The sequence below is a fragment of the Solanum tuberosum genome, unplaced genomic scaffold (genome assembly GCF_000226075.1).
Source record: "Solanum tuberosum cultivar DM 1-3 516 R44 unplaced genomic scaffold, SolTub_3.0 scf00157, whole genome shotgun sequence".
NCBI lineage: Eukaryota > Viridiplantae > Streptophyta > Magnoliopsida > Solanales > Solanaceae > Solanum > Solanum tuberosum.
The window spans coordinates 815691-838107 of NW_006239084.1; the positions used below are offsets into that span (position 1 = coordinate 815691).

Below are 22417 nucleotides of genomic sequence, written 5' to 3' on the forward strand. Positions count from 1 at the left end.
GAGAAAAAGGAGTCTAAGCTAAAAAGGGATCTTCAAGCAAACATCGAGGAGAATAATAATTCAAAGACGGCACTAGCTATTGCTCAAGCTGAAAACCTGAAACACATGGAGACCATAGAAGAGTTGCGGGAATCCCTCTCAATTTTGAGAGGCAAATATTGATCGAGGTTCAGCGTCACAGAAATGTAGATACATATGATGGTATCTGTAAGTGATATTTCTTTTTTATTTTAGTCAACCAACACTTATTGATTTGGGAAAATACATGATCTATATATATATTCTATTTCGTGTTAAATTTGATGGTGTCTGATTTTAGGAGACTAAAAACGTTTGTAATTTTCTACTATGGATAAATTAGACTGTGAATTTGATTTAAAGAATAAGAAAAATTCACCTAATACATCAGTGTGGAAAGTCATCTATCATGTTTGTGTTGTAAAAAAATATATTTGAGTCATATTACCCATATTGGACCGGATAAGACTATGTTCTTGGGTAATTCTATAACAATCAAATTGAAGATTATGGAATGGTTCTTCTAAAAAGGACATCTGGCAAGGTACTGACTTTAAACAATGTTTGTATCTAACGAAATTGTAATAAGTAAGAACAAATAATTATGAGAAAAATCTACCTCATGAAGGGTCCTTTCAAATTCAATATTTCTGCTTGTTCTTACTTGCTTGAGTCAAACTGTTTGAGACATAAACACTTGGGATATGTCAATTACAAAACTTTGTGAAAACTGATCAATTTAGAAGTTTAATCAGTTGAAAAAAAAGATTAGAAGTGATAGAGGTAGAGAATATGAATCTCTTTTTTGCAGAAATTTGTTTGGAAAATGGAATCATCCATCAAACTACTACTCATACTCACCTCAATCTAATGACATTGCGGAAAGAAAAACCAAACTTTGAAGGAAATGTTGAGTGCCTTCGCTTATAAGTTCAGGTTTACTACAAAATTTGTGGGGGGAAGCTATCCTTACAGTAAAAGAGAATAACAAAAAGTTTTGTCTATTTAGAAAGGAGGCAACAAAAAGTTTTATTTGTTCAGGACTTAGTCTATTCCATATGAGAAATGGAAAAGAAGAAAATCCAACTTGAAATACTTCATGCTGTGGGGGTGTCTAGTCATAGCCCAAGTTTCTATTCCTAAAAAGATCAAAATAGGACCTAAGACTGTGGACTGTATTATCCTTGAATATGCCACAAATAGTAAAGCATATCAATTTTCGTTCATATGTCCAAACATTTGGATATTCATAACAATATGTTAATTGAATCAGCTAATGTTGAATTCTTTGAACACATCTATCCGTGTAAAACTAGAATTGAGTTATCTAGTAAAGGGTCTAAACGATCTTGGAAAGAACCAAAGGGGAATGCACTTAATAAAGAGATTCAGAGGCATAGAAAACGTCAAAGGTAATCTACTTCATTTGAATATGATTTTGTAACATTTCTTCTTGAAAATGGGTCTCATACATTCAAAGAAGTTATGTCTTATCCGGACTCATCCTTTTGGAAAGAGGTTGTCAATAGTTAGAATGATTCAATCTTAAGCAACCATATTAGAAGTTGATTGATCTTCATCCAGGAAATGAACCTTTGAGTTCAAAGTAGATCTTCAAAAGGAAAATGAAAGTTGATGAAACTATTGACAAATATAAAAGCAAGGCTCGTTGTCAAAGGCTTTAGATAAAAAGTTCTTGATTGTTTTGACATATACTTGCAAGTAACTAGGATTACATCCATTCGGATGTTAATTGTGTTAGTTACAGTATATGACCTTCAAATTCATCAAATGAATGTGAAAACAACTTACTTAAATAGAGAATTAGAGGAAGGAATTTACATGGAACAACCCAAGGGTTTTGTGGTTCCTGATAAAGAAAAGAAAGTGTCCGCCCTTGCAATATAGGTAAAATGTTGTATCATTGCTAGGCTCTTAGTAATTGTTGTCGGTTAGAGAAACTCTCCACAGATTAAAATTTTCTATTCTCATATTATTTTTATTGCATATCTTATTGTAATGTACAAATGGTTTTCACAACTTGTTCACATATTGTTTACTTGATATGTTTTCCATCATCAATTCAGTTATTGTTTTATTCAGCCATATTACATTCTTATACATTTCATGTACTGATATTATTTGACCTACATCATTTTATGATGCAGATACAGGTGTTCAGGATCATCAACAAACATTTTGTTAAGATCACTTGCACTCGTAGACAACTTTTGGTGAGACCTTGCTTCCGGGAGACTCCATTTTCATATTCTGTTTAAGTAGTAATTGAGGCGTCGTGGGTCTTGTCCCGACACCAATCTTGAATAATAGAGGCTTCATAGACAGACAGAGTTATATGGTTCCATTGTTTTCTTCAGGTGTTTTATTTAAACTTACGAATTATGTTAGGTATTTCAAGACAATGTCTTAAAGCTTTTATTAAAATGTTTTAAATTCTCATCTATTTAAGCTTCTGCATGTCTTATAGAGTCATGTGAGTCATAGTTAGTCAGGCCAAGAGTTCGCATGGGGCCAACAATGGTCTCTGAGTGGCGGCCGACCACGTCCAAAGTGTAGGCTTGAGGGGTGACGGTATTGATATACTGATGAGTAAGATCGTTCTATCCTAAGAGGATTATTCCATTAACCTTGGGTACTTGAGGGGAATAATTTCCTTAAGGACACATTGTACATTCAGTGGACTCAATTTTCTTCTTTGAAAAAAATATTTTGTATATTATGGATCTATTTTCCTTACTGATTTTAAGTTTCTAGTTTTGAAAATACTCTTTAAATTTTGTTGATTCTTACCAAGTCCTTCAAAGTTATTGTTCTAAGTATTTTAGGAATATAGGGTGAACAACAATATATAGGTCAAATATTACTTTATATCTATATATATACACATAATATTTTGAACATTCTTAGAACCAATAATTACCCATACTATAGGGGCAATAGGACTCAAAAGTATGTAGGGCATGCAAGATTATATCCCTATAGAGTTACTTCTTTTTTTGTTTGAATTTACTATTCAAAATTTGGACACCCTTCGTGAAATTTCTGATTATGTGCCACTATACCCTCTTCAAAAGATAAAGTTGGAAAGAAGAATATCCACTTAAGCAAGTGTTGGATAATCTTTGCAAATTGCAAAGAAGGCCTCTTATCTCCCTCCAATTGTTAACTGACCAAAGAAAATCAAATAAAAATGAAAAGTTACATGTTTATCTTGAATCCTTTTGTTTCTACTTTACACAATTGGTTTCTAAGTATATGCTCAAGTGGCATTACTTTTTTTCTCTAAATAATGAGTTACAGATCATATTCTCACTCAAGCCAATGGGCACGAGATTTGGATTTTGGAGTTAGCTTATATATTAGTTTTTATTAAGGACCTACTTGTTTCATTTGACTTGCAAGTTGCAACAATAAAAGCAGCCAGAGAGAGGGGTCAAGAATTGTTAATAAAATAATTTATAAATGGTAAGAGACCTAACGCATAAAATATAGAAAATCTCTGTCTCATTTTACTTTGCCACTAATTTACTTGACACTCTTTAATTTACTAAATTATCTTTATTCAATTATGTTTAGCTAATTTAAGTGTAACTAACATTACTTTATATAATTACTTAAAAATTAAAATGATATTGGAAGAAAATAATAAACTTCTCTTTTGTATTAAAATGGACAAGTAATATAACGGGAATTTTTTTTGTCATAATGTACCTTTTAACTTGATTTCAACAGACATCTATGGTCTCTAACTTTGGATGTGCATAAATATACACTTAAACTTATATAAATTTGAACAAACAGACACATTCGTCTAGCGTGGCATCTTACATAGCAATTTTATGTCTTACGTGATGTCCGACATGTATTATACCACGTAGGCCGCGTCTGTTTTGTTCAATTACCTACTTCTGCACACCCAAAATTGAAAAATATAAATGTCAGCTAAAGTTAAATTAAACTGTGTACTCAAAGTTGAAAGGCATAAATATTAGCTGAAGTTAAGTTAAACGGGCATACTTATCCCAATAGCAGTACATGAGTACTATTATAACAAAATTCCAGCTAAGTCATTGAAATATGAATTGGTAGCTGATAGAAAGAAGTTGGCAAGAAAGAGTAGTACAGAGCCGCCTCCAAGTTGCCAAACAACCTTTTATATGAATCACCTTCCAGTTCCAGGCAGAGAAAGAGAAAAAAACAAATAAAAATGTCAGGAGTTAAAGGTGATGATGTAGAAGAAGGTAGTACAACATCGTCATTGCTGTATCCAGGAATTGGAAATGAGGAAAATGATCTTCGTTGGGGTTTCATTCGCAAAGTTTACTATATCCTCGCCTCTCAGATCCTCCTAACCACCATCGTCTCTGCTGTCACTGTCCTATACCTTCCCGTTAACAACATCCTTCATGGCAAAACCATCCTTCTTATTCTACTCATTCTACCTCTCTTGTGTAAGTCCATATCCCCATTATCCAAACTTTGGATATTTTGGTACATTCTACATTTTTATTTGGGAAAATGCATAAGTAACCTCAACCTATATCTGAAATCTCAGAGATACACCTATACTATACTAAGGTCTTATTACCTCTGAACTTATTTTATAAATAATTTTCTACCCCTTTTCGACCTACGTGGCACTATCTTCTGGGTCCAGCGCGTGTTGACAATTTTTTCAAGCTATCTGGTTGATAGTGTCACGTAATTCAAAAAATGGTAGAAAATTATTTATAAAATAAATTCAGGATAATAGAACTTTAGTATAGTATAAGTGTGTCTCTGAATTTCGGGCATAGATTGGAGGTACTTATCATTTTCCCTTTTTATTTTCTCAAATTTTATGTCAAGTCAAAACCAGATAAACAAATTGAAACTGGGTGAGAAATTAGCTACCCTTTTATATGACTTGATGGTCCATTTTACCAAGTAATTTTGTTTTTGTGCAGTGTTGTTGCCCTTGTATTTCTATAGACAAAAGCATCCGTTGAATTTTGTTTTCCTTGGCCTCTACACTGTAACACTGAGCGTCTCTATTGGTATAGCATGTGCTACTATAGATGGTGAGTATTTTGAAGCTTTTCTAGATATTTACTTATATGTTTGGATAATTAATTTTGCTAATTGGATTAATTACAGGAAAAATTGTGCTTGAAGCCTTGATCTTAACATCAGCTGTAGTTTTATCTCTTACTGGTTACACATTTTGGGCTTCAAAGAGAGGCCAGGACTTCAGCTTTTTGGGTCCAATACTGTTTGCTAGCCTCATTGTACTTTTCTTGACTGGACTTTTGCAGGTTGGTTTCCTAGTACCATATATTCTTTTTGTCTCAATTTATGTGGTACTATTTGGATTTCGAGAGTCAAAACAGTTTAATTTTGACTTTGAAATCTTTTTACAGCCTTTTCATGTTGTATTTGTATGTGATTCTGACTTTGCCCATAATTTAATTTGCAGTTGTTCTTCCCTCTTGGATCTACAGTCTATGCTATTTACTGTGCAATAAGTGCTATTGTTTTCTGCGTGTATATTGTGTTTGATACGTACAACCTGATTAAGAGATTCACCTATGATGAATACATCTGGGCTTCTGTCAATCTTTACCTGGACATTCTCAACCTCTTCCTAGACATTCTGCGATTGCTCAGGCCGCGAAACACAACTAGCTAGGTCCACATTTCAAACAAATTTGTCAAGGAAAATTGATATTGTAACATTGATCTCTCTACTCACATAGGAGTATTTTGTAAACAAAATTCTATTTTGATATGTACTTAATTTCAAGAATAAAATTTCATTAATGTTACTGTATAATAATTATTAACTGAGAAAATGCATGTGCTGGAAGACTTTGCACCTAATTTCTGGTGACTTGAATATTGTGCTCAATTGATTGGTTGCATCATGGGCCACTTGCCTAAGTTATTGTTATTGACAAGCTTCAAGATATATGATTTTATATTACTACTAATTATTAAAGGAATTGCTAATCAGTAGCCAACTCTAAAATTGAGTCCTTATTGCCGCTTTACAAAGTCCTCAATCATGTAATGGAGTCAATTGACACGACAGATTAGAACGATCGGAGGAGAATCAGAACACTTTTCAATTAAAATGGAGTTGTATCAGAGATCAGTTCTTAGCCTGTTTTTATTTACCTTGATAATGGATGAATTGACATGGTGTATCCAAAATATGATGTCATCGGGTATGCTATTTGTAAATAACATAGTACTGATTGATGAGACACTACGGAGTTAATGTTAGGTTGGAGGTGTGGAAACAAAGTCTAAAATTTAAAAGGTTCAGACTGAGCAAAACCAGAACGAAATATTTTGAATGCAAATTGAGTGCATGAAGCAAGAGTGGAAGTGAAGTGAGGCTTAGACACATATGCTATCTCTAAAAGTTATTGTGAAATAGCATGTTTGGAAAGGATAGAGTGTTTTTTTGACATACATGCTATCCATAATTTTTGGGAACTTGTTTTTAGCGCTATCAAAAGTTATAAACATTTTGGGCTTGGCAAGATGCAATTTTTTCTATGCCATGAAAAATATTAGGTAATTTTTTTTTACCTTTTTTCTACTTGAGCTAAGTAAATAGAAAAATATTTTACCATTTCATCTCTTAAAGAGATCTAGTGATGTTGAGATTTTCTATCTTGATATTCGTAACATTTCAGATTGTTTCAAAATTGAATCTCTTAAAATTATTCGTGAATATGCCATAAGTGATAGTTAAAAATAAATACAAAAATGAGAAATAAATATTCAAATTGAGGCATGAATATTTAGCTCTTTTCAAGGAGATTCAAGGTCACTATAGTAAAGTCTACATCGATCCAGCAATATGATTCTTGATTTGTCTCATCCAGCATACAACAACCCAACATCATGTGAGTCAAACAACTATAGACTAATTGAAGAGTGCAAAGCTCCACAAAAAGAAAACATTCCTTCGACATAAAATTACTCACTTTTTATAGTAAATAAATTAGAGACATAAAATATTTTTCATTGTCTCAACTCTCTTCCACAACGTCAACCTCACTGCATACTACAATATTTTTCATACTGTTCATAATTCTCATCCTACAACACATGAAGAAACACCACTATTTATAAGTGTAAAATTCTTTCATAAATTAGATAGCAAAGTAGTGGAACAATAATATTGTATCGTATACGTACAATAGGGTTTGGTGATGGGTAATTAGTGATTACATGAGATATACTAAATATAAGTAACCACTAAATTTCTTATCAGTTTATATTCACTTACATATACACTTTAATATTTTGATTTAATATTAAAATGTCATGAACACCAACAATAGCATGTTATGTGCATATTACTTGCATTTCGTGTTTAAGTGATAGCACATGAGTGTATCGTTGTAAATATAAAAACATACACCTAATATACAGATATAAAAGTGATATATAATGAGTATATCAATTCATGTGATGTGTTTAGGGAGAAGAAATCAAGAGCACACTTATTCTCGTTACAGTCCGGAACTTGTTAGAGCATATACGATCCAATGGAGATGGCCATATATTCTTCATTTACATGTTGAGAAAATCACTTGTGTTCCATAAATGTATTTTTCAGGATACCAAAGCACAGCATCAATCTAAAATTTGAAAGAAAATATTTTCAGGAAAATATAGAGAGTGAACAACTTGCTCTTCCAGTTTGTACAACTTCAGTGGTAAATGATTTCTGTTTCATTCCTTGCAGTCTAAAAGGACAACAACTTACATGTAATTTACAGGTATAAGGTGGGAATAAAGAGGTTTCTTGAAATTCCCATTTACACTTTTCACTTAGCTACAAAATTTGCCTCATTTATACACTAATAAACAACTTTGCTTAAGGAGAGCTTCCTACCTGGTCACATCGATCTACTGCCACAGTTTTTGCTTCAGTACAATGATCTCAGTTGCTCTTTCCAATATGAGCAAGCTGGAGTTTGTACCAGACAACCGGCAAAAGCAACCAACATTTCAGCTTCCTTAAAGAAGCAGGTTGTATTTTGGCTTACATGTTACCCAATCTTTGCCAATACAAAGTTATATACATTTCATTCCTTGATTTTCCTGGCTATTTTCTTCCTATGAAGAGGCTCCACAGGGTACAGAAGTATTGCCAGTGACAAAGCAAACGCAAGGCCAACTACTCCACTAAATGGTTGAGCTGGAGACGACCCCGTGAACCATGGAGGGAATTTTGGTAAATAAGTCAAAAAGAAACCAGTCTGTAAAATATGACTAGAAGCCAGTATCCCTGAACGCAGCCCAATTGGAAGGAAGAGGCTTTGGCTTCTTTGTCGAACACCTGCAAGAGCCAGTGACAATAGCCACAAACTGGGCACTGCCCAAGGTGACCTGAAAAGCAATTTTAGAATATGAAACATAATCACTTCGCTGGAAATTCAGTTGCATAGCACAAGAAAAAGGGTAGTAGCATTAGAAAAGCAATCAATCTTACAGATACAACTTTTTTGGGGTGGGCCGAGGCCCGTGAGGGTACATCCGAAGATGCAAGATTGACAAGACGCACATGTATGCAAGACAAAAGAGCACTAAGTAGAACTAAACAAATACAGGGAAAAGATTCTCAAGATACCCTTAATTCAATCATTCAATTATTTCTCAAGTTTCAAAAGATCAAAAAATAGGCAGCTTGAAGAAAATAATGAATTTCCCCCTGATGATCGAATCAAAGCTGAAATGAAAAAAAAAAAATAGGCAGCTTGAAGGACAAGTAACCTAAAAACTCAGGCTGCATAGATCCATGTCTAAAGCCTGAATGCATTGGATCAAGAATGAGTGCGCACCTTTGGAACAAAGCAAATGCGAGTCCAGAAATCATAATTCCACGATAATATCCCAGGTCAGCAGCAATTTCGTCAGGCAACCATGACCTGAAAAGAAGCTCCTCAACAGTGGCAACACTTGTTGCAGTTGCAACTCCTTGAACAAATAAAACAAATATCCGACCATACACCTTTAGCCAGGCTAAAGCTGCTGATGAGGTTGGAGGAGCCATGGGAAAACAGAAATCAACACAGCCAATTAAGGAGTTCACAGAATATATTAGCAAAACAAGGATGGTTCCTCCAAATAAACCTTTCAGAAAACTCTGTACCTGCAAGAAAGGCAGGCAGCATCTGAGTAATGTAATTAAAATAGATTATCCTTCAAAGCTTTAAATATGTTAGAGAAAAATAAATATTCATGGCCAACATCATGAACTGATACTTAAAGAATGTCAGCGTAACTCATATTATGGTCTCATGATTAAAGATAAAAACAGAGAATGAGGTACAACACTAGATTCTCCCTCTTCCAATCCATGTTACCATTGACACAAAAGGGGAAAATAAAGAAAAAGATCACTTGATGGAAAAATTATCGCTAAAGATATGATTTCTTTACCATATTTGATAAGAACTGTTTGAAATGAGCTGGATTGTGCTCAGTGGCATTTTTGTCATGAAGAAACAAAGAAAGCTTAGAAAGAAGAAAACAGCAGAAAGTAAAGAAGGAAAAGATAAGAAAAATTAGGTTTTCGTTCAACATATCTGACATTGCTTAGTACTGCAACAACATATGAAGGCCTATACCTAGGTATTCACACCCAATTACATTGGTTAAAATGAAAATAAGTGCTTAATGTAGGTCACATTGTAATAAATGGAAATTGAAATGGTTAGACTGCAAGAATGTGAACTTAGTCTCCTATCTCTATTTGTAACAAAAACCATGAAAGTATGATTATCTCATTACATTACAGCAAATATCTGTTCCAGATACTTTCCTAGACTGTTGTGTTTCATTGAATTCCAAAAAACAAGAAAACGAGTAATTGGTGTTGAATTTAACAGTGTAAGATAATCTCAACCTCAATCGAGTGATGAGATCCCATTGAAGAGCATGAAGAAGTTAGAGAGAAGAAAGGGAAGAAGTCTTATTCACTTATCTGATGATCCTTCTAAATCATAATTACAGTAGCCAGGTGCTTCCTCAAGAAGTTGTTACTTTGTCAACTTTAAAGCATTAGTTGACTGTTAACAAAGAGAACTTTTACCTTCTGCATTGAAGTCATATCTAGTCCATACTGCTCAAGCGGTTTCTCATAGCCACGTATCCTTTTGCCCCATAGAGTTACTAGTAAGAAAATAGACATGTAGAGGCCAATAATACAAATGATCTCAGCAGTCCTGGATGGCTTCTGTGTTGTCCAACTTTGCACAAGTGTGGGCAGAAATGGAACGACCACTGGTGACCATAAAACAAGCACCATATCAACAAATGCAAGAATCCTGGTACAAGTTCCAGAATCGAGCAACATCAGTATGATAGCATGTCAAGCTGAGTGAAATGACAGAGAGCTCGGTCTAAAAACATGTTGACACATAGCTAAATCTGCAGAATGAATGAAGGCCCCATCGACTCTACTCACGAAAGTGACATGTCAGTGACCTCACACTCTTGGAATGAAACTGAGACCCTGTAATCTCTTATATATATAAAAGAGAATCTTAGACCCGCCTATGTGGCGCCCTCACAAAGCATAATTATTATTTAACCCTTCTTAAAAGTCGCAACTATTTAGAAAAGTCGTAACTTTTCATAAAAGTCGCAACCTTTCACGAAAGTCACAACTTTTTACAAAAGTCGCAACTCTTCATTTTTCATTCACACCTTTTAAAACCCAAAACTTAATTCCAAGGTACCAAAATAAAAAGAATAAATAAAGAAAATTGATTTCAATTGCAATGCGATATTACTACTCTTGCACCTCTCAGTCCACAACTCATAACGCTGCTGGAATGGTTGAATTTATAACATTTGGTTCTTTAGTAAACAAAACTTCTATTTCTGCCACTATTATTAGTATGCTTTTTTTTTCCACTTTAGGGGAGTCTAATCCAAATACATTAATTAAGCTTCTTATGAGGTGTGTTTCATTCCTCAAAGTTTTCTTCCTCCTATTTCATGAAGCTTAATATTTTATTGTAAGTTATAGTGATTCATGCAACTATTGCAATTTCTTTTTGCTATTTTGGTGACTTTTTTTGAACTCTATTAAAAATCTCAACAAGGATGATTAAAAATTGATCCTCTCTTTTGTCCCTTTCTATAGGCTTCTTCATATACTTTTTGACAATTACTTGTGGGTTGTGCTATATTTGATAGCACACAACAACAGATATGTGATAACTAAACGGAACCAATGGTGAAGTTTGTTAAAAGAACCAAATAGATGGCTCTCTTTCTTGCCACAATTAGTGTATTATTTTGATTGTTTTATCTTAGGTACAAATATTTTGAATGCCATGGCACTCTTCCTAGAATACTAGTATAGAGACAGTTAGTCCACTTCTTTTATCACAAGTTGACTAATTTGTCATATTTCTTCCTCTTTTCTTTTTGGGCATAATAAGAGATCAAGTTTTCTTGAAACTAACAGATGTCCAAAGTATACTATAACAAAAACAATTTTTATCGGCAATAAATATGCACATTAACGAAGAGTTTAGCCTTTACCGACATTAATTAATTGTCATTAGATTAAATGTCGCTATAGACTTTAGGGACATTTATAGAGAGTACTAATTTCCTCTGAAAATACATATTTGTTGTAGTGATATCTCTTTCTTTTGGCTTCTTTCAATTAAATTTGTGAACTGTAAACTTGGATACAGCCCGACAGACTATCTTTTTGAAAAATATGTTAGCAACATGCGTTTTTCTTCTTGATTGTCAGGAAAGTAAGGTCTTCTTTATTATTATTTGAGGATATATGTGAGTTCAAGTGCTCACAAAATTATACAGTAAGATTTTAATATGTTACGTATCAAATTTTTGGTTTAGAATATCCATTTGTGAATAGTTCCATTCAGATGGCACCTACTGCTTGGTTTATCATTGCATTAATTCTTTGTAACTGCATATTATAACCAGAACAATAACTATGGTTCAATTCCAAATAATTTGGGACCGGTGAATGAAACATAAACAATAGTAATGACTATTCTGAAACAATGAGAAAAAACCTTTATGATGTTAACAATTTTAGGGTCATTTTTGACATACACATGATACGGCATATTATAATAAAAAAGATATTGATGGAGATTCATAAGAAAGGAGCCGAAGGTCTTCCATATGAATTTAGTTAATTATGTTCTTGTATGGACGTGATGTTCAACTTTACTTGGGAGTGTTGTTGTTCGAGGCTTTTTGGTCTCTTCTTTAACATCTGATTTGTTCTTTATATTTCTAACCAACTATTTCCATGGAGATTTTGTTAGACTTATTTCTTATACTTAAAATCTCTCTATGACTCATAATTTTTGTGCAACAAAAAAGATAATTAAAAAATATAGCACTTTAAGATTTCAGAGGAACGCTTTGCCTTTAGATAAAATGTTCTTTACAATGTAGTGTATGTATCAAAAATACAGATATTACCGACTGATCATATGTAAGCTTAATAAAATAGTTCAATCCCGTGTGAAACACGGATAATTTACCTAGTTTTAAATTATAGGAGCATCTAAAGATGGATAAAAAGCTTGCTTGAAAGAGGGTCCATAGGTTTTTCTAAAAAACGGGGCAGCAAAAAAGAGTTGAAAATGTCTCTCAATAAAGGGCTTTAAATAGCCAATTTAAACACAAAATCTGCATAATTAAAAATTCAAAAATCATAAAATATCTCAACAACTAAAACAACCTGATAAAAATTTAAATTTCATACTAAACCTAGGCAACTTATTATGCTAAAGTATACTGCAGTAACTAAAAGCAATTTTCAACAGGATGTGAAGCATATGGCATCTCAAGATTAACTGCACCATCCCAATTGTGATATTGAAGATCTGTAAATAAATAGCTGCATATCTGCTTGTTTTAAAAGAATGACAAAGATCACCAGAGAGCTGCTGCTCACTAGGGTGGTCAAACGAATATAAGTGGTTAAGAAATGGAAGTCCAGAAGGTAAACTACTAATTACTTGTTCCGAGATCCCCACATTCCTAAGACTAAGGCGCAATTATGAAGATTTTATCAATATGTGTAGTTAATTCTTTCATCCCGCACCCTAGAACATAAATAAAAGACACAATGCTTCTTTTTATAGTAAAATGATGCAATATCTTACCTCTGGAAGAAAGGACGTTCAGCTATGCGCAGAAATGAGATGAGCCTGTCAGTTAGACTAATAGCACCTCGTATACCACCCCAAAGCAATGCAACGTTTGCGACCAATTTAAGAATGCCACCCTTCTGTCCCAATTCCGCCAACATCGACACCAGCCTATTTAAGAAAAAGAGGATAGCAAGTGGATTTTGAGAAAAAATTGAAGTAAAAAAAAAAAAGCATGTAGTGAAAATTATAACACCTTTCGTGATCCACTGCACCATCTTCTTTCATAGGCACCACAGGAGCAGCTACAGACATGGCTTTCTCAGCAAGGCTTGTGACTATATTGTTGTTAGTTTTATCAATTGTTTCCTCATCAACCTTGCCCACTTCTTTGCTTTGATTTTTCTCATCCTTCAAGGTTTTGGAAGAACCCTCAAAAGTTTCAGCATCCTTCAAGAAAATACGTATGATCTATTAGAGAACGTATAGGACAAAAAATGGCACAGATGAATTAAGAAATGGGCAGTATAAAATATTAGCTCTTTCCTTTACCTTGTCAGCATGACAATACTCCTTATTTTCTTCAAAAAACATCTGGTCTCTTTAGGCCATTAAAAATATGGAAGTTCTTAAATGTCAAAAATATGATAGCTATGTCCCAGTTCATGAGTTCACTCCACTATATAGAGGCTAACGTAATACCCTCCCACTTCTTTCACAGGGTAAAGAATGTGAAACATGTGTCAAAGAAAGATATTCAATTGAGAGCTCTGGTCAATCTCTACAGCAAAATGGTGGAAAAGTAGTTTTTCGATTTTGAAAAATGCATGAAAGATTCAAACATGCCAAGAACTAGCCTAGATGGACTATGTAAGGCAGGTGATAACTCATAATGTTGAATAATTAGTAAGGTTGTCAGTTATCGCAACCCTCTCTAAGTAATACTCAACCAGCCAACTTTTATGTTGATTTTACCTGTTGATGGACAAGCAGTACCGATGCTCCGAGGGCTGCCGTAACAGCTCCAACCATAATAGAATTTCCGTCTGAAATTTCTGAATCAGCTGTTCCCTCAACTTGGCAAGTTGGACTCTGCAATCCACACACTTGTCCATTAGGATGCATTTCATCAATCCTCTTGCTGGCTGTTGGGATAGAATCTACTTTCTCTAGTTCACTTATTTCATCAAGGATCAACTCTTTGCTTTGGCCATTTACTTCTTCTGCATATACATCAAAAAACTTTCTCAAAGCAGCCAAGCTGCAGCCTACAATTACTCCAACAGGCAATGCCCTTCTCAAATAACAAGTTCCCTGAACTGCTGATGAAATAGCATGTACAACATGCTCTGCATGAAGTGTACCCACTTTCCCTGAAGTACGGTCCTTACTCTTGATAAACGAAACAAGCTCCTCTTCATGCCCTACAGCCTGACAGATAGCATTTGCAACATGTTCCAGTTCATTGGAGAGTTTGGGCTGCATTTCCTCCAGGTCTTCAGCACTTACTTTCCGTCCGACTTCGACCTTTAAAGCATCCACTATAATATTTCTTAAAAATAAAGCAGATCCATGTGCAGTGTCATTATCAACTTCAACATTCTCAGTAGAGTTGTTTGAAGTCACACATTCTTCATCGGGATTCTGGTTTTCATGGTCAAATATTACATAAGATGGTTCAATAACATTATCCATATTATTATTTTTCGTAGGTGAATCATGCTGCATCTCCGCATGACTTTTTTCATCAGCTGCAACACCATCAGATATGCCACTATTACTCCCAGTCTGCTCCAAAAGTTTCCATTGTCCTTCTTCTGGGAAGTAGTCGAGAAACAAAGCTGTTGTGGTATCTAAATCTAATGGTTTGGTTATCACAGCCTTTGAACTTAAATAGCTTCGAAGATATTCTTTGTAAATCGGATCTCCAGAGAAATTGGTATTCATGTAGACAGGAACAGTTTTTTGAATGTAATTCAAAGACTTAAGTGAATCCCCTGGAGGAAGCTCTCCATTGACAACATTTTTTCTATTCAAATCACCTTCTGTGTGATTTTCTCCATCACTTTCTTGAAAATCGACGGTATTACTTTCAACTTTACCAAATAAATTTGTTTCATATTTTGCTTGGGAATCTGAACATACTTTGCTCTCACTCTTCTCAACATCATCTAAATCGCGGTTATCAACCGTACGGCTAGTATTTTGATCAAGAACCTTGTCTCTGTCGTTAAGTCCATCCTCATTGTCCCCATCCTTGGTTCCACTTTTCTCAAATCCATCTTTATCGTCTCCATTCTTGATTTCACTTTCTCTGTTTCTTACCCCATCCAACTGATTAATCATATCTTCAAGTACATGAAATACACTGTTAACTGCTAACTGAGTTGAATCATCAATTCCAGTCAGGGCATCCAGTGCTTGAGAAACATCAAAGCTTGGGGAATTGGGAATTATTTGATTTGAATTGGTCTGCATACTTCTTTCTTCTCTTTTGACATTATCAGAACCTTCATTTTCCATTACGTTGGTCTCAGAAGGCGATGCCGCAAGTGATGTTTTATCATCTGTCTGGGGGGAAGATGTTGACTTGTTCTGATCACTACAAATATCAGCATTTTTTTCTTCCTTTTGTTGGGTAGAGATCGCTTCTATCAAGTCCGTCTGATATTTCCCATCATCATGCTGCACTTTGGATTGCTCAGCAATCACTTTCTCAGTCCCACCATCCACCTCATTCCCACTTGAACTCTCAACCTTAGCTCCAGCTTTTGACTCAATTTCCATGTAATCAGAAGTTAGGGCAGTTCTTTCTTCAGAAAGACCTGCACTTTGATTGTTATCTAAAGCAGGAACTTCACTTCCATGGCTACTCATTGCTTGAGACTGACCTGTATCTACAGATTTTTGCACATTATCCACTGCCTCAGGTTCTGAAACAAGCTCTTGAGAGTGCTTGTCTATGCTAGAGTCATTCTTATCAAATTCATCTGAAAAATCACTAGCCCTCGTCTTCGCATTTGATAAGTTAGAAGTTTCACTTCCACCATCTGTATTTGACAGTCCTCCATCCTTTTCTATCGTTGACATTGAGCTTGATGTCACGTTTGGAATATGTGCAACACTTGGTAATCCATCAAATTTGAGATTTGAATCTTGATTGTGCAAAATTCCAGAGACAGCAGTTGTAAGCTTTCCACGAACATCATCAGGAACAGCATCTTGCAAAGCTTTCATTATTGTCTCCCCTTGACCAACAGCCGTCAGGACCTGCCACAGTTTAGTTAAGGTAAGGTCTTGAAGATATGTATTACCAAAGTTATCTAGCCTCTCCAATGAGTAGAGTCGACTCAGTTTGCCTCCAAAATAAAAACAAATTGTTTCAACAAATTACTGCAAGTCATAAGGTAACAGATAAGAAGTACCTCCTTCTTCTGTTCTTCTGTTAGTATGTCAGGCATTGTCACATCAAGCATATTCATGACCACTTCTGCAGTCTGTAGCACTTGGCCTCTTTCACCATCAACAGGACTTCCAGCCTCCTCTTCTCTTGGTTCTGCATCATCAGCACTACCATTTTGTAAGGTGATATAGGGTTCTTGTAGCTGTCCAGTGCTTCTGAGATCTTTACAATCTCTTCCAAATCTTGAATAAATTGTTTCTTCAATATCTCCTCCTTCAAGTATTTTCAGTGACGGATCTAGGGAGCAACTATCTAAAGCATCTGAGTTCGGAAGATTCAAGAGCTTGTTTGATCTAAAGCTTCTATTAGATGGTTGGCACACAAGCGTAATATCCTTGGACAGATTAATGGTTACATCAACATCTTCCAGAAGAGGATGACGACCCTTCAAAAGTCCAACCTCCACAGCTGTGAGCCACTGCAGTCAAGAATTTTGGGAATCAAATAAATAGGGAGTATGGAGGAGCAAAACTGAACCATGACGGATGACAGTTATGATGGTCACCTCAATTGTAAGATGCTGGCACCAAGATAGAGTTGATCTGCCATTTGTTGTTTCATTATGTGGAAAGTAAGAGCACAAGAGTAGGCTTGTGTATGGGTTTTCTGCTATTGAACTGCGTGGAACAGAGAACAAGGGGGCTGACCCTTCATCACTCTGAAATATCAAAGAAAGCACAAATTTCATGACTGGTCCCAATTTATAATGAATTTGCAGGACAATGCATATAGAATAAACCATGTTGAAACTTGAATATAAGTTCTGGACACAGATATTTAACTGTTCTCTTTCTGATTGCAGCCGTTAGCAAATTTCAAGCCTGCAGGTGGTCTCTTGAAAAAGTGAAGCAACACTATCTTTTTTTATTGACACCAGATAATGAAATGTTTTAAATTATCCAGAAAAGACCACTAGAGATTACAGCCTCCGAGAATTATTTTATCAGGGCATTGCCCATCTCCCATCATATTCTTCCCTTTCCCTTTATATCCAGGGGGTAAAAGATTATTTAAGCATGCCATGCTTCATAGCTTTATTAACTATACAGAACAGAATCAGAAGAATATAGGGGTAACAAATCCCTGTGGTAAGTCATATGTTATGTCCTATATTCTTGACAGATGTCCGATTATATTATTGTGAACAGCATCCAACATCTCTTGCACTAACTCTCAGGCCACCTGGATGACATTCAAAACAAAAGAAAAATGACCAAAATCATCACTTAAGTTATGGGTTGGTTAAATTTGTCCATCTAAACATTATTCTGAACATAAAAATTCTTCTTAGTTCGCAAACCAGGGAAACTTTTAATCCATCCAAGCTAATTCTGTACAGTATTAACAGGATAAACCTGACCCTTTCCCCACCCATCACCTTTTTTCTCTTCCTTTTTTTTAAATTTTTTTTCCCAATAAAACTCCTCTCCATCTACTGTGTATCTACCAAAAATTTTAACGTGCTCTTTGTTCAATCCTAAGGGATTTAACAACAACATGCCCAGAATAGTCCCATTTCTTTTGTTATTGGGGTTTCTAGTATTATTTGGAAAACTCACAGATGGTTTACCTTAGAAATTTGCACTTGCACTGTTAGTGTCTATCACGGTTCTGCTCTCCACAGGATTGCCTTCTTACTCTTACTTAAACTCCTTGATTGTTCTTTCACATTCTGCGACTCAAATTATTCCCTATGACCTTCAAAGTTGCTACTAGTGTGTATCTTTAGTAACTAGGGAACCAGAGGTGCTTTGACATTGATCAAATAAAATAAAAGAGTTAAAAGAGTGTAAAACACACTTATCCCAATTTTTTGAGTTTCATACATGAACTATTCAGAGTGTGAGTTTCCTACCTGAACTATCATCCAATACTTAGCGAAACACACCTAGACTAATTTTTGGTGAAGTGTGTACACTCTCTTTTGTTTAAAAGTTCTGTTATGTGGCACTCCACAAGGAAAAATACTTCCACCATGGAAAATCTAAACACATTCATATTAGGTTAAAACTTAGGATTAAAGGTTAAAACTATCACCATATAAATTAATTTATTCCAACCGTGACATCCACCATCTTCTTCTCCACCTTCTTAGGCGTGGTCTCGTCCCTGCCGTGGCATCGATATCTCCAACTTGAAAGGGGAGAATTTAGGGTTTTAAAGAAGTCGATTAAAAATATATTAAAAAAAATTGATGTGTCCGCAAATAAAGTCTTTATATATTCCAAGTGAACGAAGATTTTATGAACAAATGCGCCTAGAAGCATTTCTAGACAAACATTTGTTCTAATCAATTTCTAGGTGTGTTTTGCTAACCATTGGGTGGTAATTCAGGTAAGAAACTCACACTCTCAATAGTTTAGGTATAAAACTCAACAAAGTGGGATAGTTTAGGTGTATTTTTGACCCTTAACTAAAAATAAGAAGAACAAAGGAGGTGCTTTAAAGATGAATAGCTTCTGGTCTTCGGAATCCAATCTTTTGTTCACATGTGATAAAATTCTTCAACGGCCTCAGGTATATCATCTCCTAAGCTAATTGAGCTGAAAGAAGAAAATTATATTGTTCTTAACCTTGTATCTCTCCCCAAAGTATAGCAATTAGTTTTTAAGGATCATTTAAATTACAGGCTCAGGACAAGAATTAGATTGGAATGAATAATTAGGCATAGCAGAATTTGGAATTTTTTTCCTGCTTATTATTTTTTAAGATGTGCACTGAATCTGCAGAAGTGCACTTAGTTAATGACAAAAATTTTGATGGTGCTGCAGAGAGCAGATCTTGATAAGAATGAACATAGTGGTGATCTTTGACAACAACTAAGAAGCAAGGGGTGGCAAAGAAGGGAAGGGGTAGGGGTAGTCTGTTAAAACTTGATGGAATTAGTTTGGATGGACAAATTGAGTCCCTATTTTACAAGTTAAAAGGAATTTTTTTAATGTTCAATGCAATATTAGAGGGACAAATTTAAACTCACCATTTACTGAATGGACAAAATGTTACCTGTATAAAAAGAAGAGGAATCTTTACTTTGCCAACCACATCCCTTGTACTGGATTTTGCATAGAAATTCTCAATAGCATTAAAACCATAAGACACCATTGATATTGCTTTCTCAAAGTCCCTAACAGATGTTGCCAAAAGAGCATTTTCAACATCAAAGCCTTTTCCACGACCTTGAAATAGTTCCTGCACACATCTTAGAGATGTCAATCCTTCACTGACATAGGGCAACAACATTCAGAGCACTGCCTTATACAACAAAGTGAACATTGAAAAGCCATTAAGCATGCGTCAAACAAAAACTCCAGATGTCAATCCTTCACTGACAGCTTTATGTAAGGACAGAGTTCTTTACCATGTTAGATCTCAATATATCTACTAAGCCCCGTGTGAGTTTTTGGTCTAAAGCAATGTGATAAGGTGTGGTTCTTGTTGCTTCCTCTAGGTCAAAAGGATTGTTTATGCAAGTAGCAGCTGTAAGAGGTGTTTTTTCTCCAACCTCAGCCAGATACTTTGTCAACATGTTAGCACCATAACCCCAGGCCACACTCATTACTGTTGACCACGGCCTTTTCTTGTTGATAAATTGGACAACTGTGGAGATATCATCGCTGTCAGCAGCTGTAAATAACCTACATAAATAAAGTAGTCATCTGTTCTTCCATTAGCTTATTACAAGAGACATGCTAAACGGCCACAACTGGAAGCAACAATTTTTATACTATTCAGAAGCCAAACCACAATTTCCATTTAAACCAGTGATTTGTTCCATAAACTAAAAAAAATCTCATTTCTGAACTAATAAGGTTTGCACACAAAAGTAAGGAAATGCTGTGAAGAATGCTAAGTAAAACCGACAATACTCCTTTAGCAATCCTTAAAGATAAACTGTGTGTGATATCACCTAGTTAGTTCGAATGCCAGAATGCTTAACAGGATGCTGCAGTTACCAGATTGAAGCACTAAAACTAATAGTAACGACTAGCTGGGAAAAAAAACAAAACTTAAATTCTTATATCTGCACCAAATCCAATACTAATTTCTTATGATTATCACGAACAAACAGTAGTAGTTTTGCATTCAGTTCATAACAGGATATATATACTATGCTGCATTTGAACGAAACAAATGTAGAATAATACAAGTACAACACATGATTACTAGTAGAATGAGATTGCATTTCTCACCTGGCAGTTGTCAATGGTGAACCAGCACAACCTCTAGGATTCATGACAACAGGAAAACACCCTCTCCTCAGACTCTCAACAACAAATTCTCTAATATTCGTATCCATACTTCCCTCAGTAGTTCCCGGAACAATCACCAAGGTCGAATCCAATCCATATTCCTCTTCCAAGTTCAAATTCGCCGGCCAATCCAGCGACACTACTCCTCCATCCTTCGTACTCAAACACACTCTCTGATACACCAACTTCTCATCACAACGCTCATAATCCCTCACCTGAATTTTCCCACTATCTAGCCTCAGGGAATGCCTATCTTCCTTCACAAGCCTCTCATTCACATCCTCCATAAGCTCACTATCCTGAAACGATATCGACGGACAGCGTAATACAACAAATCGATTAAACGGCGTCGGACTAGTGAATAAGATCCATTCTCCGAGTTCCGAAACAGAAGTTTCCAGAAGTTTTACTGACGTTTGCGATTGAGATAGGTAGAAAGCAAAACCAGATACAAAACCTAGTGCTGGAGCAATTAAATCGAGTGAATTTACAGAAGGAAATTGCGAAACTATGTTCTGAAATAGATTATCTAATGACATATGATTTAAATTCATAATCGCGAGAACTGTATGACGACGATGATGATGATGATTCCATTTCAATCTCCGATGCTTCCATCGGCGATGAAGTGTTCTTCTCTGAAACGTTGAAGGAAACTGAAAATAAGTGCTACTACATGAAAAACTCATGGAATTGCGAAATTTCAAATGAGATTGATGTTGAAGGGGAATAGTGAATGGAGAAGTAATAGAAAGGGTAGAAGCTCGAGAAGCAGCTAGCGAAGGGAAGGAGAAATCCAACGGTGGAGAATAACAGTATGGGGGACTGAAAAAGAGCGCTCGTGGACCAAGATGTGGGAGTTCAGTTACGGTTGATAATGGAGCTTGTGGGTCCTATTTCTCCAAAGAGCGCGCTAAAGGGTCCTTACGTGGCGTAACAACATGCGGTTACTTGTTGTGTGCGCCTTCAAACAACACCACTCAGCTTTTCATATTCTGCCAAAAAAAAACATTTGTTATTTTTTCTGTAAAATAAACGGTAATGGGCTAAAATAGTCTTGAATTATTCGAAATAAAACACATATATTTTTTATTTATTTTTGGTCTCAAAACTATTCCCCCATTTTTATTAAATAAGTATAAATGCTAAGATAAAAAGAATGATGGATGAGAAATAATAGGTGTAGTGTTTTTCTTTTCAATTTTCACTTGCTCTTTGTTACAATAAGAGGGGGTATATAGTTGTATATACTTGGGCATCAAGTGTGATACATGAAAATCTTCTTGTCAAGTATATATTTTGGGCACCAAGTATATTATATGGTTAACTAGCATACATCACTTAATATATTGTGTGTATAATTAACTTACAACACATGACATATTAATATGGACATCCATTTTACTAACAGTACTCCCCTTGGATGATGTCCATATAAAAGAAACAAATAGTGAAAGAAAAACTGTAGTAATACGCATTATTTATTGCCTCATTAAAAACCTTAC

The 22417-nt window shown here is 35.2% G+C and overlaps 2 protein-coding genes across 3 annotated transcripts; one reads left to right on the top strand and one right to left on the bottom strand.

The window, feature by feature from the left end:
• The first annotated feature begins 4088 nt into the window (after positions 1 to 4088).
• Positions 4089 to 5885, top strand: LOC102597327 (BI1-like protein). Its single transcript, XM_006353734.2, has 4 exons — positions 4089 to 4490; positions 4986 to 5099; positions 5176 to 5333; positions 5495 to 5885. The coding sequence occupies exons 1-4, from the start codon at positions 4247 to 4249 to the stop codon at positions 5705 to 5707; spliced, it is 729 nt and encodes a 242-aa protein (XP_006353796.1). The 5' UTR covers positions 4089 to 4246; the 3' UTR covers positions 5708 to 5885.
• Positions 5886 to 7677: 1792 nt separating this feature from the next.
• Positions 7678 to 21797, bottom strand: LOC102586839 (uncharacterized). Of its 2 annotated transcripts, none has more exons than XM_006353706.2 (11): positions 20853 to 21797; positions 20021 to 20297; positions 19666 to 19851; positions 17168 to 17320; positions 16625 to 17080; positions 14175 to 16469; positions 13456 to 13649; positions 13215 to 13370; positions 10136 to 10370; positions 8883 to 9193; positions 7678 to 8430 (listed from the first exon to the last, which is right to left on the bottom strand). In XM_006353706.2, exons 1-11 carry the CDS (start codon positions 21599 to 21601, stop codon positions 8127 to 8129), a joined length of 5316 nt encoding a protein of 1771 aa, XP_006353768.1. In that variant the 5' UTR covers positions 21602 to 21797; the 3' UTR covers positions 7678 to 8126. The 2 variants fall into 2 exon arrangements, with proteins under 2 accessions (XP_006353768.1, XP_015166947.1); XM_015311461.1 differs by having other exon boundaries at positions 20021 to 20318; positions 20853 to 20938.
• Between the last annotated feature and the right edge of the window lie 620 nt (positions 21798 to 22417).

Excerpts from the sequence above, each read along its gene's own strand:
- LOC102597327 (XM_006353734.2), top strand. The coding sequence starts at position 4,247 with ATGTCAGGAGTTAAAGGTGATGATGTAGAAGAAGGTAGTACAACATCG. Across the intron at positions 4,491-4,985 it reads ACTCATTCTACCTCTCTTGT|TGTTGTTGCCCTTGTATTTC; the intron begins GTAAGTCCATAT and ends GTTTTTGTGCAG. Across the intron at positions 5,334-5,494 it reads TCTTGACTGGACTTTTGCAG|TTGTTCTTCCCTCTTGGATC; the intron begins GTTGGTTTCCTA and ends TTTAATTTGCAG.
- LOC102586839 (XM_006353706.2), bottom strand. The coding sequence starts at position 21,601 with ATGAGTTTTTCATGTAGTAGCACTTATTTTCAGTTTCCTTCAACGTTT. Across the intron at positions 20,298-20,852 it reads TCACCATTGACAACTGCCAG|GTTATTTACAGCTGCTGACA; the intron begins GTGAGAAATGCA and ends TTATTTATGTAG. Across the intron at positions 16,470-16,624 it reads CAGAAGAACAGAAGAAGGAG|GTCCTGACGGCTGTTGGTCA; the intron begins GTACTTCTTATC and ends AAACTGTGGCAG.